The sequence below is a fragment of the Phragmites australis genome, chromosome 4 (genome assembly GCF_958298935.1).
Source record: "Phragmites australis chromosome 4, lpPhrAust1.1, whole genome shotgun sequence".
Classification (NCBI taxonomy): Eukaryota; Viridiplantae; Streptophyta; class Magnoliopsida; order Poales; family Poaceae; genus Phragmites; species Phragmites australis.
The window spans coordinates 9682613-9701381 of record NC_084924.1 but is presented as its reverse complement, the minus strand read 5'-3'; the positions used below and the strand labels follow the sequence as shown (position 1 = coordinate 9701381).

At 41.1% G+C, this 18769-nt stretch overlaps 2 protein-coding genes across 3 annotated transcripts; one reads left to right on the top strand and one right to left on the bottom strand.

Moving 5' to 3' along the window:
• Window positions 1-3754: 3754 nt before the first annotated feature.
• Window positions 3755-7098, bottom strand: LOC133915623 (phytanoyl-CoA dioxygenase 1). 2 transcript variants are annotated; one of them, XM_062358845.1, is made up of 10 exons: window positions 7018-7098; window positions 6886-6945; window positions 6634-6755; window positions 6319-6379; window positions 5903-5971; window positions 5295-5413; window positions 5066-5213; window positions 4829-4973; window positions 4653-4739; window positions 3755-4037 (listed from the first exon to the last, which is right to left on the bottom strand). In XM_062358845.1, the coding sequence occupies exons 2-10, from the start codon at window positions 6938-6940 to the stop codon at window positions 3995-3997; spliced, it is 849 nt and encodes a 282-aa protein (XP_062214829.1). In that variant the 5' UTR covers window positions 6941-6945; window positions 7018-7098; the 3' UTR covers window positions 3755-3994. The 2 variants fall into 2 exon arrangements, with proteins under 2 accessions (XP_062214829.1, XP_062214830.1); XM_062358846.1 differs by having other exon boundaries at window positions 3755-3905; window positions 3979-4037; window positions 6886-7070.
• A 4445-nt stretch (window positions 7099-11543) lies between these two features.
• Window positions 11544-15439, top strand: LOC133915622 (uncharacterized). Its single transcript, XM_062358843.1, has 9 exons — window positions 11544-11827; window positions 11944-12013; window positions 12687-12754; window positions 13283-13344; window positions 13451-13532; window positions 13623-13856; window positions 14600-14728; window positions 14819-14880; window positions 14983-15439. The coding sequence occupies exons 1-9, from the start codon at window positions 11777-11779 to the stop codon at window positions 15098-15100; spliced, it is 876 nt and encodes a 291-aa protein (XP_062214827.1). The 5' UTR covers window positions 11544-11776; the 3' UTR covers window positions 15101-15439.
• Window positions 15440-18769: the final 3330 nt, after the last annotated feature.

The following is an 18769-nucleotide window of genomic DNA, read 5'->3' as shown; positions in this document are numbered from 1 at the left end:
CAACACCATCATGCGATCATACATTGTTTGAGGGGTTTCATCATCTTCATCATAAATCTTCCCAATTTGCCTTCAAGCAGCTTTATCTTGGATTCCCTCACGTTTGTGGTGCCTTCATGAGCAACTTAAAGTGTGTCCCATATTATCTTGGCCTCTTCAAGTCCATCCATTTTGTTGAACTCCCTAGGACTCAAAGCACTGAGTAACAGACTTGCGACTTGTTCATTGCGGTGGAGATTTTACTCTTGCTCGGGAGTAAGTTCTTTTTCTTCATCCGATATATCAAAACTTGTACATACAATCTTCCAAATACTTAGATGAAGAGAGATTAAATGCAATTTTATTTTATGCCTCCAAGCGGCATAATGTGTACCATCGAAATAAGGAGCGTGTCCAAATGACACAGATATATAAGAATTAGAGGCATTCAATTTATCATAATTGAATTCAATTGCGACTCTCTTGCCTTTACCATTATTAGATGTCAAAAGATCCTTCTAACTTTTTGGGCTTACCAGACCTTTCTCCCCAGACGTCGATATCTTCAAATCCTCCAAGTGGTAAAGTCTTGTAGGAGGTTAGGCTCTGATACTAATTGAATATACGTGATGTCGCCTAGAGGGGGGTGAATAGGTGTTTTCTAAAAATTAAAATTTCGCAGCGGATTAACAGAATCCAGACACTGGTTCAATCCAGAGACACCAGGGTTCAGAGACTCCGAGCTAACCTATATAGTCCGGCCTGTACAAGAAATTGAAAAGTGAGCAAAACTAAGCAAGTCTAGTTGGATATAAAGCTTACCACATGTTCTAATTGATTTAAGAGCTTCTTTTAACTAACCACCTACAATTACAACCTCGCAAACAAGTAGATCGAGGCAAACCCAAAAAAACAACTAGAACAAGAAAAACATGCAAGAATATAAAGGACACGAGAATTTATTTCCCGAAGTTCAGATCAAACGATCCTACATCTCCGTTGAGGTGCTCACAAAGAGTCGGGTCTCTTTCAACCCTTGTCCTCACCAAGCAATCACGAAGATCGAGCTTGTGCTTACTCAAGAGTTCCTCTTCCCTTTGGAGGCGAGAAGAACCTTCACAAACTTCCTAGAGCACTCCACAAGCTTGGGTGCTCTCCGAGCGACATCTAACCGTCTTGGAGGTCTAAGTTCCAAGAGTAAGGAACACGAATCGATGGCTTGACGATGAACTCAAGTGCTCAATGAATGGATTTAAGCTCACTAGCACTCAATCTCAACCTCCTGACTCAACTCTCAAAATCTAGCAAGATTTAAAGCACTAGAGGAGTTGGATGGGCTATTGAATGGCTATGAATGAGTTTGTCTCAAATTAATTCAGCAGCAAATGAAGGAGAGGGTGAGAGGGGTATTTAAACCCTACCCTTACAGTATTTTTTGTACTGACCTATAGTATCCGTGTTCACCTGAAGACTCCAGGTTGAGCACTCAAGACAAAATAGAGAGCTCAACTCAGAGTCTAACTCGGAGACTTCGGGTTACTGTCCAGAATTCAAAGTATCCGGGCTAGCCTGGAGACTCCGGATTGGGCACTTAAGTCCAAACCGAGAGCCCAGTTCGGAGTCTAACGCGGAGACTTTGGGCTATTATCCAGAATCCGAAGTATCCGAGCTAACCCGGAGACTCCGGGTTGGGCACTCAAGCCCAAATCGAGAGCCCAACTAAGAGTCTAACTCGAATACTCTGGGCTACTATCCAGAATCCAGAGACTCCGGGTTCAGACAACTTTTACAATTATCCCGGTGTTCGTGGATGATTGTGTCTCTCAACTTTTAGGTCTAAAAAGGTACTTTGAGCACTGAGACATCTTCAAGACTATCAACACGCATATTTCTTGATAGTATGGTATTTCTAAACTCAAATTCGAATATAAAATAAATTTAAACCTATAAGTAACTACATGCCGCTTCTCTTTTCTTTTCGAGTGATACCAACACCTTTTAACTTTATCGATGAGACTAAAATATATTTATAACCTCAATAAACTTATTAGTCCCTTAATCATTTGTCATCAATTATTCAAAACCCACATAGGGAGCCTAGATGCACTTTCAGACAAACATGTTAGTCTCAATGACTATGTTGTCATTAATCATCAAAATCACAATCATGGTCTAATATGGCAATTTTCGGTACACCTGGATATATGGGATGAAACACGTGCTAGCTTAATTGGTAGAAGGGTTGGGTCATTAGCACTTGGTAGAAGGGTTGGGTCATTGGCATGAGATTGTGAGTTTGAGTCCCTGGCAACAAAATGGTGAATAATGGTGATAAAATGATGAGTCCAGGTGATAATGGTGACCTAGCGATTTTTTTTTTGTTGCAATTTTTACATTTTGGGGTCTTTTTTCCAAACTCTGGAACTAAGCTCCCGTTTGGATAGGTTATGTCTTCAGAGCTTCTGGCTAGCTGAGGAAGCGACTGCGACAATTAAATTTTGGTTGTTGATTTTTATAATAAATTTTTAGCTTCTCAGTACACTAAAAGACAGAAAAATTCCTATTAGCCTACTTCTCAGCTTTTAGTTCATTTCAACCACAGTCGCTTTCTCAGCCAGCCAAAAGTCACCAGCAGAGCAAAAAACCAGCCTCTTGAATAGCTTCTGCTTTTTTCAGAGAAAAGCCAAAAAAAACCCTATCCAAACGGGACCCAAGTATCGCAGACGGTTCAGAAAATGATATCTATTATCTCTTATGATTTCAACTTAGAACCGTCTGAGATAACAATTTATCCCAGACAACTTTGTACCCGTCTTAGATAATCGGTCGTTACCATTGATGCTATAACTTTGACGGCTCAGAAACCGTCTAGGATGAGGGTTTACTAATTGTGTGAGATGTGCCTATGTGTGGTAGTGTTTGAACCATCGAATCTTTGACCCATCGACCCATGTGCATCTTCATTCCGTAGTCTTCTTCATGCTGCTTCCTCCTCACAATCAGCTCACTGATGAGCATCTTCACCGTGTGATGCCCTCGCTCAACCCTCCTGCTTCTATCTCCAGCAACTCTCACCGCTAGATCCACCATCATTACACTAACCCAGCTTCATCAAGCTATCATCGTGACGCCTCCGTCGGCATTACCCAACCAGTGATCCTCCGCCTCTCGTGACGTCCTCACTACCTCGCCACTCTACCTCGCATCCACCGCCGCCGCCAAACACGAGCATCCCTCTAAGCCCAGAGAGCACTCTAATTAACCCCAACCCCCTAACCCCAAACCGTAACCTCTCCAAAGAAATCCCATCCAAACCCTAACCTCACCAAAGATGGAGAAGGGATGAATAGAGAAGAAAAAAACAAGTGCGTAGAGAGGGAGAAACACTAGACCACAATGTAGGATTCTCATTCGGAATAATAGGGTGCCTACACAATTTAGGAGTTGCGTGTCAGAGCATCCCTACAAGGCTCAGGAACTGCCGAAATAACTCATACAACAAACTGAAGAGCGGGGCAGTAGGGCAGCTGCAATTTACATGTAAAGTGGTTTCGCATCTAAGATTCACAGAATAGCTAATACTCAATGGTGAGCCAATGGTCGGTTGGAAAGTGAGCTTGCAGTTGCTCCTTTCATTTGGAGCACAGCGGGGCTCCAACTTGGCAGAGCTCCAAATTCAACTCGTTTGGCAAAACTCCAGCTTCAATAAATCTTGAAGTTAGATATCCTTAACTCCAAGAATTTACGGAGCTAGATCTGAGGTACACCGGAGGTGTATAGGTGAGACAGCTTGTTTCAACTGGAGCCTTGGTAAAGAAGTCCTTATTGTAGGTAGAAATGTCCATGACAACATAGTAGTAAGGAATATTTACATAGTTTATAGGTGAAAGGACGACAGCAGTGTTCAGCTTCATTCCCTAATTTTACTGCAACAAGATGAGCGATCAGCACCATCAACAGGAATTGCCTTGCTGGAAATCACTGTTTTTATTGCCATACCGGTGACTGGTTTCGGTTAAGATACATAAAGTGGTTCAGGGGCAGTTTTCCTTTGTAACCTGAGAAATAAGCATAACGAAAGCTTGTTATGAAAATGTGGAAAATCAAGCAAGATTGCATTAACAGTGTCACTGTGCAGCATTCTGCGGTGTTGCACGCTTAAGGTGTATTATATGTTCAGCATCATACATACACTGCTAGTTTCCTATTCTAAGACGAGAGTAACTATTTCGTTGAAACACTAACAGAATTACTTCTAGTGATACCACTATTATTGACTTAACCAAGAGCCCATTGTTAACGGAAACAACATGCTATCGCGTTTTTCAGTGGTTGACAGGGTAATGAAATGTTCAGCATCCCTTCCATATTTAGAAGATACCTTGTTTTGTTTTTATTTGTGAGTAACCAAATTGTTAAAACGCTCATATGTTTTTAGTTACTGCAAATGATCACACCAATGTACCAAGGACAGTAGGTTAGAACAGCCACCGGAAGCTTGATTTCAGGAGAAAACCAGCGCTGGCCACATCCAATATAAACTTGAAAACAGACTAAGATATAAGTGTTTCTAATGCTGATAGTTAATTATTATACCAAGACTTTCTAGAGCGAACAAAAAATCTAACAGAATTGTAAACGAAGTATTCTGAAAAGTGTGATCATGAATTAACCAGTTTTCCTTGGACCATTCACATCCTTCAGTATCAACTACATGTAAGCTGAGTGCATGTCTTGATGCTGGGGAAAGATTCTCAAAGCTGTAGAAGAAAAGATAAAGCACATTACCAAAAAAACTGAAACAGTACATCACAACTAGGAAGCAGTTGTAATATAAAAAGAATTCCACCTCTGATGTATAAGATCTCCATGTATAACCACCAAAGCCCCTGATTTTACTTCCAGTGGCACAAATTCTTTGTGATCATAAGATGGGGAAGGGTGATCAAAATGAGTACCATTTTCATCTCTGATCATTCGTCTTTTCAGACCATCTGACGCAAAACATTAAATATAACAAAAATGTTAAATGGTCCTGATTTTCAAAAGAAATTTGTTGACATACAGTAATTGGGCAAAGAAATACTTTTTTGTGATCCCGGAATTGCCCATAGGCAACCATTGTTGATCGTTGCATCTTCAAGTGCAAGCCACAACCCTGTACACGATGGAGGCTCCGTGTAAAGGAATGTATTATCCTGGTGAGGCACCACCTCACCGCCAATACCTGGTTGCTACAAAGAAAAAATTGCCCCATAAAGAATTTAAAAAATTGCATATCATATCAACAAGAAAATAGTATCTGCAAAATCTACCTTAAAGATGTACATGGATTGAATAACTGCAGGCCTCTTGTAGCCTAAAGAAGAGAACAGGCTAGAAATACTCTCGGAGAAAGAGAACTTTTTGAACACAGGATCAAGTTCATGTAATGCTGCATGGCATACAAGATGGTGAACGTTAGATATCTCAAAGCATACTGTTCAAGTAATGCTGCAGGGCATACTTCTTGCAAATGGCTTAAAGAAACGATTCACAACATGAAAGACTGCAAGTACTGTAAAGCAGAAGGTATGCTTTTACTCTACCATTACAGGTACACACCTACATGAATAATAACACATTGTCACTATAATCAAAGAAGGTGATGATAAAATACTTTACTTCAAGTGAAACATGAAGTTTCCTTGCTGTTTCCTACATTGATGCTTCTCACTGGCCAAATTAGAGTATGTACATCAAGGGGGGCAATGGAAGCAATGAGAAAAAGAGGTAGACATGCAAATGATAGCAATTGTTTGAAGTCCTGAAATCTTAGATAAAATGATATTGCTAGAACCAACAGAGCATCATATGAAAGGCAAGCGGGTATAAAGGCTTATTGCTGAATGTGATTACAGTATTATACCGATTACATACTTACCATGTCCAACTTTATTAATTGAAAGTTCCTTTGGCTGTTTCAAGCATCCATCACCCCCAAATGCTTTTTCTGTGAGTGAAATAGTATCGACAAATAAGGCCTTCAAGCTATCAAAATATCCTAAATCATATAAACAGAAGTAGAGATCCAGCTATCAAAGTTAAACTTCCACAAGTTAGGAAAATATACACTTGCACAGCAAACAGAACTAGTAATACAGTTTGTCAGCTACCATAAGAGTACAGGTACACCAAACTAAAAGTAACAGAAGATCTCTTTTCTATTGAACGAACTAGCTAGCTACGAGCTATGAATCCCTAGCCGAAGGGCATAACCTGTAAATACTGTCAATTCCTAGTTCACAAAACAGAATTGTGACTGATTCCAACAAGTCCAATAGGAAACAAATCGCATACCCTCAAAGAAGAACGAGATATTCTCTGCGCTTTTAAAGAAGTAGTCATCCTTTACCTGCCGCTGCAATGGAAAACAAGACATCAAATTACTCTCGAACTAAATAAAGTAAGCTACAAAGACTATTTTATCCTCTGTGTGACCCTGCAACCATAATCAATTGACTTGAAATTCCGCAGGACTGTAAACTAAACACTAGTACCAATGCGATTTCCAAAGAGAGAGCTGTATACGCTACACGCCTACAGAGTTTGCTATTCAAAGGATAAAACAGCGGGAGTAAGGGAGGGTTGGAGATGGTCCCCATCGCCGCGTACATGATCCTTGGTGGAGAAGACGCTGGAGTCGGCACCGTCGAACCCGGCGACGAGCTCAGCCATGCGGTCCCGCATCGCCCGCACCTCCTCCGCGCTCGAGAACGACTCCAGCACGAGGTACCCTGGAACCAACCAACGCGATCGCGGCTTAGGGTTTCCGCTTTGTTATGAGCTGCGAAATTCGTCTCCGGTTGCTGGGGCGAGAGATCGAGGACTTTGGACATAGAGTGGATGAGCGGTGGGTGTGCTCACCATTGGTGTCGAAGAAGCTGAGCTGGTCGGCGGTGAGGCTACCGGCCGGCGGCATGGCGGCTGGCGGAGGCAGAGGGGAGGGGAGGTAAGGTTTTGACTGGAACAGGAGTAGAGGATACGGAACTTGTTTACCTGATGCAGACTGCGTTTTGCGATGGGCTGATGGCAGGTGGTGCGGAGCACGAGGACGCCTGTGTATTTAAAAACATGGACGGTTATTGCGTCTTCGACAGGAGATTTGTCATAATCCTCTTGATTATTCATTCTCGATCTTAATTAAGAGTTTGTCTCCTTCTAAGGCGTCTGAAATCTTGTCCCAGCCAATTTTATAACCATTAAATCTGTATCCAATTATCTAGATCGATTTCTTTTTTAACCTTATCCCCTCTACCCTCTCTCCCATCTCCTAACCCCAACAACACCGCCATCCACGATATCATTGCCCCTAACCCCCAATTCATGTGATATGTAGTTCAAATTTATTTGACTGAGACATTTGCAACATCTCAGTCGATTGATATGTAGCAAAACTGCTTAACTAAGGGGGTTAGTTCTAGTTCCCCTCTATTCAAACAAATCTTAGAGAGCTTTTTGTGAAAATTGCATTATTCAAGGTAAGGTTTGTCGTACAGAAAAGTACCTAGTTCAGACAGGTTTGAAACTTGTTTAGCGCAGCTTTTGCTCATGCGGAATATACTTTGCAAGAGAATTAGTAGGAACAACTTTTGCTTCTCAATTCAGTATCAGATTCCAATAAACAATTGAAGAATCTTGCTGTTAATCGGCAGCAGTAACTTGTCCCGGTGGAGGAGATGAACGGTAAGTTGTGCCAAACAAGAACTTTAGTTTATATATATATATATATATATATATATATATATATATATATATATATATATTAAAGAATTTGCAAAAAAAACTTATATATTAAAGATTAAATTACATGAGAGGTCTACCAACTTGGGAGGTGAGTGCATATTTTGCATATTTGTCAAAGAACTTGACAACGGTGCAAACATGTCCACCATCTTGCTTAGTGGATCTCTTAGCTACAAATCCGCATGCGAGGAACTTAATTGTGTACACGCACAACCCAGTCTTCGTGTGACATGGCAGGGGCTGCACGGCTGGCATCTTATCTTGCAGATAACCTCATTGCGGAAGGAAATTTTATAAAACTCTTTATTAAAAGATTCCTGCGAGATTTTGAATTATGTCATGTTTCCCTGATTCAACAGATAACTAAGAGGATGTGTAACTTAGAGAAATAATAGAGACATATAGCATACACAAGAAAGAATCTTTTTACGAGATCAGATCTCATAAAATTTCCTTCCTCAAGTGAACTAGCTGGAAAATCCTGTCCACCTCCTCTACTCTTTTGGTTCGTTGCCCTCTGAAGTCTGGATGCAACAAAGAACAGACCATGGGATCTGCCCCTGCAACTTCGTGAACGACATAAGGTGTTGATCTACAGCTCAGTAAAGAACATGTCATTAATTACTTGAACTGCATTTTCAAAACGCCCAAAAATGTCTTTGACAGACCAAACAAGTACAGAGGAGCAAACAGATCAGAACAGGGTAAAAAATATGTTGACATGGCTGCATGCCCTGTCCAGGATCTTGCTTACCAATTGGTTAAAACTGATAACCCCAGAAAATTGGCGCAGGTTGAACCCCCATCATGAACTCATCGTATGCAGGAGTGATCCGCCTTCAGGAAGTAGAACACGGACAATCCTTCCAGCGGCGTGATCTCCTGGCGATGGCTTGTGTAAGCGCCTTTTCTCCTGCGATGTAGTCGTGCACCGGCGTGATAGGAACAACCCTAACTATATTGTTAACGTTGAAGGAAACAAGTTTTGTATTTTTAATTATTGAATCAATCCACACCCACCTAGCTAAGTTAACGAAAAAATAAATTAAATAATAACCTAAAACTACTCATTAAACACATACTCGTATTCCTGTATTGAAGTTCATGCCACCCCAAATTGATCAGTGCAAAACCCCACGGCTCGACCAATACATGCAGTCAAGCCGCACGAACGGATAAGGCTGGGGTTATTTCCAAAACAAAGGGCCAGCCGAGCACCCTTGTCCAGCTCACTCGATGATTAGGCGCCACGTGAGCAGTTTTGAGCCCTCACGTGCGTATTTGTACCTAAGCGATTAAGCAGGTTGGTGAACGTGTTTGCACCGTTGTCAAGTTCCTCACAAATTTGCACCCACATCGCAAGTTGTTGAACCTCCCGTGCAATGTACTCTATATTAAAATAAGAAGTTGCAAAAGTCTGTCTTATTATTATTTTTGAAATGGAAAGTTTTATTAATGATTATCATCAAAAAGATTATTTTATACAAATTCTTTCCAAATTAAATATTATCATATACTGCTACGAACTTATCCCAATACTAATTGAATTCCCGTACGATGTAATAGAAACTAAAAATTTACACATAATAATATTATTAACTCTTTTAAAACCAGCCATCATCATTAATTTGGAGCCTGCTCAAACAACCATCCCAATTCATGGGTATCGACCATAATCATCAATTGAGAGCTTACAACGGCCTGCACAAACAGCCATCAATTGTGTTGGTCGGCAGTCTACATGCACTTTCTTCTCTCTCCCAGACATACTGATCACTTATTGGTATCTCTTATATTTTTTATTACAATACCACTTGCTACAAAGTACCCTTTACACCGTTCAACTCCCTATCACGCTAGCAGAAAAATCAATCCCACATGCCCTTCCTTCTTTTCTTTTTCTCTACCTAAAACAAGGGCAGCTGCTAGCACCTCTCTCCCGAAGCACCTACCCAAAAGTAGTAGCACATTTCTCCCATCTCCCATGGCCAAAGCAATTTTCATCTCTCTCGTCAAAGCTTGCAAACCATGGTCACACTCCAAATTGGCGCAGGGAAACTGAACTACGCACGCCCGCGAGGCCACCACCGCAGAGCCGTGCACACATGACCCTGTGTCACCAGCCACATCTATGCCTCTCCTCAAACGTGTGAGTTTTGATTTGCTCCGCCATGTGCACCTGACCTCTCTCCACTTTGGGTGCCATGCTTGACGGCCGTGTGAACCCGCGCCGCTTCGTTCCCCTCAGCTCCGCCCGTGACGCGATCGTCGTCGTGAACGACCGCGGCGGGATGCACCTGCTCGACCTCGTTACCGACGCGCGCAAGCCTCTCCCACCCATCGCCACGCTCCCGCTCGTCGCCCACGTTGAGAGCCTCCACGTTCACCACCACGATGGCAACGTCTTCCGCATCAACGGCTTGATCCACAAGGCCGACCTAGTGCCCACCTCGAGTGGCAGGATCATGGTCGTGGCCATCTACAGGCAGTAGCATCACCGCAACCAGTGGGCCACGACACGGCCGGGCGACCACGCGTGGAAGTCCGTGGTGTCGACCAACATCCCCGCCGTGGTCGACGTGGTCGTCCACAAAGGGCAACTCTACCCCCAATTTGAGCCTCGTGCGTCGAGATATCGTAGTGCCATGCCGCCTCTGTTCTGGCCACAAAGCTTCTTTGATTTTTAAATATGTCATTCTAATGTATGACATAAGTCCAGATTTATAATTTTTGAAATAGAAATATACATTTACAATTTTTTTTATTTAAAAATAAAAAATAGCCTAGAAAGTATGCTAAATAAAACCACCTCAAATACGACGCGCTTGAGAAATAAGCAACCCGGAATGGAACCTGCGATCCCAAAATCAGCAACCACCCCGCGACCACCTCTGCTCCTCCGCCTCGTCACGGCAATCCCTCATATAAACCAGCCACCCGTCCCCCTCCGCTTCGCTCCCCACGACGTCACGCGCGATCACCATGGGGGACTAGACGGGGCTCCACGAGGACCTGCTGCTCCTCCTCGTTGACCGCCTCCCGGGTCTCGACCTCCCCGCTCCCGCGCCGTCTGCGCCGCTTGGTGCGCCGCCGCCTTCACCGCTGAAAGGACAATGATGTCGTCTAGAGGGGGGTAAATAGGCGTTTTTACAAAAATTTGTCCCCTTTTACCGTTGGTCTAAACTTGCAGCGGAATATAAACTAACGGGTTTTTCACTGCTAGGCTCAACTAGTGCACAATCATCTTAAATAAGAGTGGAAATTACAATTCTAAGGTGATAAAAATTACTCTAATCTAACGAGAGATGTACAATAAAACTTAAATTACAAAAGGCTGAAAACACTGTTCATATAGCTGAAAATAATTTTAGAAATTATTTGATGCCCTACAATTGCTAACAGTTATAAAAATATATTTTTAAGAGAATTTTAGTTTAAATTTTACACAGTCTTTTTAATAAATCTAATTAAAATAGATTGCACATAAATTATAAAACACGTATAAAAAACTCTAGAATTTTTAAAGCAATAGCCACCACTATTTTAAACATAGAAGATATGAGAAGAAATTAAATATCAAGTACTGTTCATCACGGGTACTGTTTATGATGAGAATACCGGTAAGATGTAACCGTTCAATGAGAGGGTGGTAAGATCTAGCCGTATCACTGTGACATGTTACCGTTCTTTGAGAGAGCTACGGTAAATATCTATTATTATAAATCTTTTGATTCGGAATCTATTTATTTAAGTTAGAAAATATAAAAAAAAAACTCGTCCAACACCGGCCACTCTGTCCCAACCGTGGCCACAGGTTCGCCCGCGGCTGGGGGACGACGGACTCCCACCAGACTCCGGCTCCGGCGCATCGCAGTTTCACGCGGCCGTCGACCAAACCTGCCCAGCTAAATACTCGCTCTCTCGCTACAGCTTCTCCTAATTAACAGCTCCATTAGCACGAGCTGCGGGGAGGGATTTCGAGGATAAACGGAGCTCGCGGTGCTCGGGGGCGATGGGAGCCGTGCTGGATTCGCACTTCTTGGCGCTTACGGCCATCGTCACAGTAAGCCGCCACTCCCCTCCTCCCTCTCTTCCTCTCTTCTCCCTTGAGCAAATCTGAAAGGAGCGGTTCTCCGTGAGGTTTTTGATCCCTTGTTCCATTTTCGGTGGTGACGGTAGGTGGGGTACCAGCTGCTGTTCTTCATGGTCACAGCTCTCCTCCGGTTCGACAAGGTCACGGATTTCGCAGGTAAACGCTTCAGCTCTCGCCTAATTAGGACTGGGATGAGTTGGAGTGCTCTATTTGTTGGCGCTATCGTAATTGCTTGCGAAATTACGATAATGGCGAACGTGCATGGAGCACGATGGCAAAGCCGCAGGGTGCGGCCGAGCCCGCCGGGTTCGATACCCGGTGTCGCACTCCGCTGTATTGGCCTCCAATGAAGGCCCCTGTAAAGGGGGGCCGGTGTTAAAAAAAATCCGATAGTGAATCTTTATTGTTTGCTCCCAATATTTGGAGGATAATTTTTTTCATCGTGATTAAATTCTCTTGGGAGGTTAGTTTGGGTGACAGTTAGCAAGATTGGTTCTAGACTTCTTTGTCACCGTTTGTGTGGCCTTTGTTGCTCCAACAAACCAACTGCTGCCGCCTGACGCGGATCACTTAATAATCTCTACTGTAGTATAGTCTCCTACTTCTTTACGGAAATGTTCTTGCATCTAGTGCAAGACTGTTGTACATGTGAACTTAGATGCAAACTGTCCTGCATTTTTACAGGGCAATCTTGCCTTCTGAACTAGCTATCTGGTAAACTTGGTTATTTGTGTACGTGGATGTAAGTTTCGATGAATTTTCTGTAGCGAAATAGCTTGTTGTATCCCCCCCCCCCCCCCCAAAAAATGATTTATGTTCCTTTTTTCAGGCAGTACAAACTTTATCATAATCGCCATCCTAACACTTGCGTTGAAGGGATCATGGCATTTCCGTCAGGTAAATAACTGTATGCGGTAAACTTGTTCGATGTTCGGTGCCTAACTTCATAAGAACTACTGCTGCCTTCTCCTTTATGCTGGATTGTCCTTTTTTTGGGCACCAACACCTTTGCTACTAGATGCACTCTATTGGATTACTTTTACCGAATTTCCTTCTCTAAGCGAAAATGTGAGTTGCAGTCGCTGCAGCATGACTAGAAGGCTGTTATCTGAAAGTTGAGTTGTTTATGTTGGTTAGGTGTAGACATGGTTATCTGAATCCATATTTATCAGAAAGACAGGACATAAATGTTTTTGTTCAGATAAAATCTCTTTTTTTGTCCCATGTTGGGAAAGAGACCACAAATTTATATCAAATTGGAAGAGTACAAATATTAAGAATAGAATTTCAGTTTAGAAGGAAATTGAATGACATTCCTTTGACATTGAAGTTTTTTAGTTTATTCGTAATATGATTTTGTGGGAAAAAATCATGTTCTTTTTCCCCCTCTTAAAGTGCATTTCTGAATGTTGATCCCTTTTTCAGATTGTCCTGACAGTGCTAGTTGTAATTTGGGGCCTTCGCCTAGGACTATTTTTATTAATGAGGTACGCTGTTACATGACTTGCTATATAAATAATACTTAGTTTGATCGAAAACATGTTGATGCTGTTCAATAAGTTGCTAATGCTTCTCTTGCCTAGTGATATCTAGGATTATGCAATGGGGTGAAGATCGCCGGTTTGATAACATGCGCAATAATTTGGGAAAGTTAGCAGTATTCTGGATTTTCCAGGTACCTTTTTCAACTAGTGTTCTGCTACTATATCTTATCATGCCTTTTCTCAAGAAAACCTCACCAGGCCATCTTTTTTCAATTGGGCAGGCTGTCTGGGTTTGGACTGTCAGCTTGCCTGTTACTATTGTGAATGCAAGTGACAGAAACCCCTCGATTGAAGCCAGGGACATAATTGGTTGGATAATGTGGTTGGTTGGGACATGTGTGGAAGCAACAGCTGATCAACAGAAGCTTGAGTTCAAGAATTCTCCAAGTAATAGGGGAAAGTGGTGCGATGCAGGTCTTTGGAAGTATTCCCGCCATCCGAATTACTTTGGGGAGGTTAGTTAATTCAGTTTGGTTTTTGTTGGTATATATGAATATTAGCCTTCGTGTGTAAGTTAGTGCTGATATTGGCTACAGTGAAGACTCGTTGTCCTTGAATAGCCTGTCAGTACTAATCCATACAGTGATCCTCAATGCACACTGTTCTTTACATAGTGACCCTTAATGTGCACTGTCCTTATGAATTTTGAATGAAATTGCAACATGTTCTGAGGACATAGTACACCCTTTCTGATGCTGATTCATGTTATATATATATTATGTGCCTAGGCTCAACTAGTTACTGTTATGTCACCCCTCGTTACAATTTATAAAATAGTAGAGTTACAATCCGTAAGATAGAGAGTTACAACTAGACATAAAAAAAAATGAGTTACAATTGCGTTATAGATGAACGTTACTCCTAACGAATTCCTTGCCTAATGATTTATAACCTAAGGAACACAATTGTAATCGTAGTACAATCTAAAACGTAATTCATTAGCTTCTCGTGTTGCAATTATGTACTTATAAACGTACAGTTGTAACTGGTCTACTAGCGGATTATAACTGACAGTTATTTGAGTTGTAACTGAAGGGTGGTGCAACAGTAAACTACAGTGCGTCTAGGCACAGAATAGACTTGCCTTTTAGACACACACATATGTGTATATATATACATAAACATATACATATACATACACACACATATCAATTTTGAATAGTTCCTCATATCAATTTAACAATTTAATTTGATGCAGATATTCCTTTGGTGGGGAATATTTGTAGCATCAACTCCAGTTCTCTCAGATGCGGAATGGCTTGTAATTCTTGGACCTGTATTCCTAACACTTTTGCTTCTTTTTGTTAGTGGAATCCCACTTCTTGAGGTTAGCAGCTATTCTTGTGCATTCAAAAGCCATTGTCATATTGCCTGCAAAATGCTGACGCATCCCCTCGCTTGTATTTCTATCGCGAAGTCATCTGCTGATAAGCGCCACAGACGATCAGAGGAATACTGTATATACAAGAACACTACAAGGTAATCATTCATTCTTACACTGGCTATTTTCCAGATCCCTCTCCAACCACTGATTTTAACAGCAAAGAGTAACTAAGTTACATGCTGATTGTTTCTCTGCAGCCCTCTTATCCCATTGCCTCCTGCTTTGTATGGAGCCCTACCTGCGTGGTTCAAGGTAGCTTTCCTCCTTGAGCTTCCCCTCTACAATCCTGGCCCGGGAGGTGATCCCGTCAGTTGAATGAAGCATGCAAATTGTTCTTCTGGTCTTCAGTGATAAACATGCATAGTATATGTCTGCAGTCTATTTACGTTGTTATTGCGAACGGGACAATTCTTTTCCCTTCGAAAGTTTCTCTACAGTTATCACTCGTGAGGCTCAGAATTTCCTCTCTTGCTTAATGGAATGGCAGAGCTCCTGCCTTTGGTTTTCCAAAAAAAAAAAAAAAAACTCATGAGGCTCAGAAACATAAAACATGTATCGTGTTGGGTTAAAGCTATATTTTCTTTTGTACCCCCCTTGTCTCCATGTGTAGATCAGTCGATGATCTGAACCAATAGTCAGTACATTTGTTCCTAATTTCTTATCTGTGATGCAACCATGGTATTTTTGTATCTTACATTCTTGGTTAGTACTAGAGGCTCGGCCTAAGGCTGAGCTTGTAGCTTCCATCCTGGATTTTTCCATGCAGGAGCATTAGCTTCATTAACAGGTCGCTTCTGAGCCTGTTTTTCAACGAATCAAAAGCCACTCAACAAAAAAGATAGGGCCAGGCTGCTTCACAGGGGGAAAAAACTGTTTTAGGGCTAGTTTGGAAGCAAGGAGAAAGAAACCCTGGGAAGGGAACCCCAAGGGGGATTTTGAGGGTACATGAGAACCCCTTTATTTCCTTGGGTTTATTCCCTACCGTTGTTTGGATGCCATAGTGATAAAAATCTCAGGGAATAAAAAAAAAGCTCAAAAAATCAGGAAAAAAACTGTAACAAGATAAGCACATTGCCATGAAAAAAATTCAAATTGTGGTTCAAGTATTTGGACAGTCTACAATGCATTCTAACACATACATAATTGAAATATAAAATCAGCACGAGTCCAATTCATGCAAAGGTCAAACTAATGTATCATTTATAATGTCTAGGCATCCAAACATCAACCCATTACAGATTATTCAAGTAATATGAGGCAGAAGTCTTGTTCATATTAGGTAGCTCACACATCAGCTCATCACAAATTAAGTAACATTATGGAATAACAACATGTCACATCTTTGTGATCTGGGTGCCACGACTCCTTGACAATTGAAATCACAACACAACATCACGGCACATTGTGATCTGGGTGCTGCAACTCCTTGACAGCTGAAATTGCAATGGAACAGGTAAAACTAATTCAGTTAGTCTGCATGCTATTGTAGTAATTAGTGAGCTACCTATCTTGCTGAAATGTAAATTATGTACAAATATTGCATATCAAGCTGGTATCACCATCTGCTTAATTACTCATTTTCTTTGGAAACAAAAACTAGCAGCTGCTTACTCCTTTTCTTTGAACGGAAAAGAAAACTAGCAGCATCTTATGGTTATGCTATGCCAACCATAGCTAGCTAGTTGATACTCCTAATTCTCACACTTCTGTGCATAACAAAAGAAGGCAATCAATCACAAGATCAGAAGTGTTGGCTGACAAGTAAAAAGACCGAGATTGTTCGTATTGAATTCTCGAATTCGCTCTTCCCAAGAACACTTTTGTGCATAACAAAGAGAAAGCAAAATAGTAAGGAAATTGATGCATACAAGCCAACCACTCAAATTAGGCTTCGATAAACAAAAGAAAATTAAGCTATTTTGATTGGTTGGCTAGATAATTAGAGCAGGAGTTTCTCATTTTTTTAGTTTGACAATGCAATTTGATTCTAGAACTGAAATTCACAGGATAATATGAGGCAAAAGCAATACAACCAAAAGCATACAAGCAGACTGTATTGATCACCAATGTTAATTAGATACCACCATCATCGCCGCACATAATAAAATTAATCACAGAGTTTGAACTTGTTTGTTATTTGCCTTCTTCAATTTAACTGAATTGATAGTAGGTTAGAGTATGGACTCTCAGGTACAGCTAATCCCCGTAGAGTCATGGATAAAAAAGAATAATATTACAAAAATAGATCTCAGCATTTTTTCTGCTCCAATAGTGACGGTGGTGGTGTCCATGAGCAAGCAAATCAACCTAGCACAAGTTTCTTAAATCTTGGACATATTAAAAAAGAGTACACATGGATCATGACCAGATCTGAATGAACCACATATCAAAGAAGCAAGAGCAGCGAGCTACAAGCACAAACAACAAAGAAACGAACGTGAGGAACGGGTTGCAAGCACAGACAAGATCTCACGTGGCAAGGGAAACATGAACAACACCCCTCCTAACGTAACCTCCCACCTCTGCTCAATGTAGATGTGTTTCTTTTTCCCAGGTTGTCTTCCTCGTTTGCTCCTCCCTCCTAACGCCGAGATCTGAGAAAATATGTTTAGGTGCCGAGCCCTGACTCCTCAGTGCGGGAGGAATTCATGGGAGTAGGGGAGGAGGAATACTAGATTAACCTTGTCGCATGAGATGCCGCTGCCAGAGTGAGTAGAGGGACGCCAAGGAGCCATCGCAAGTTTGCAACGGGGAAGGTTTTCCGACCTGCTCAGGTGTTGCATTTTTTCCCGTGGAAAGGGATGGTATGGGGCCGCAAAACCCCCGTCATGTGGGCTTCCAAATGGTCCGGTAATTTGGCTGGGGGGGTTTCTCCACGAGTTTTCTTTATTTTTATATTTTTTAACATAAAAATTTATTTAAATATATCCCGATGAAAAGATTTACAAAAATAGACGCCTACTGCTTTCTCATGAGACGAGCAATCGGCCCGCAGCTTACCGCCCTCTCCTAGTGCGGTAGTCCTTACAGCCCTATGAGCGGTAAGCCACGGTGCATGAACAGTACCTGCGGTGATCAGTACTCTGAATTTCAATTTCTCTCCTATCTTATCTGTTCAAAATAGTGATGTTCTGTTGCTACAAAAATCCTAAAACTTTTTTTACGTGTTCTATAATCCATGTGAAACCCATTTTAATTGAATTTACACAAAAATCAAGTGTAGAATTTAAACTAAAATTTTTCAAAAAAGGCTACTTTTATAACTTCTAACAATTGTTAGTGCCTCAAATAAATTTCTAAAAATCTGGTAAAAATCACTAATATTCTTCTTATGTGATGTGATAATTTCTAAAATTATTTTAAGCACTAGGTTTATATATTTTTGAATTCAAATTAAGTTAAAAGAAGAATATCATATGAAATTATAAAAATACAAATAAATGGTGCATTACAAAGGAACTTACTTTTTTACCACATAATATAGGGCTGAAAATAATTTTAGAAATTATCACATCACATAATAAGAATATTAGTGAATTTTACCAGAGTTTTAGAAATTTATTTGAGGCACTAACAATTGTTAGAAGTTATAAAAGTAGCCTTTTTTGGAGAATTTTAGTTTAAATTCTACACATGATTTTTGGGTAAATTCAATTAAAATGGGTTGCACATGGATTATGAAACACGTACAAAAAGTTTTAGGATTTTTGTAGTAACAGAACATCACTATTTCTCCAGATAAGGTAGTGTAGAAATTGAAATTCGGAGTACTATTCACCACGGTTACCGTTCATGCACGGGTCACTTGGCTGTAAGACTACCTCTAGGCGGTTAAGCTGCGGGTCAACTGCTTACCATCCTCTCAAGGAATAGTAAGGATCTGATCGTCTCATGAGAGGACGATAGGTGTCTATTTTCGTAAATCTTTTCATCCGGGATATATTTAAATAAATTTTTATGTTAAAAAATAAAAAAAAAATAAAA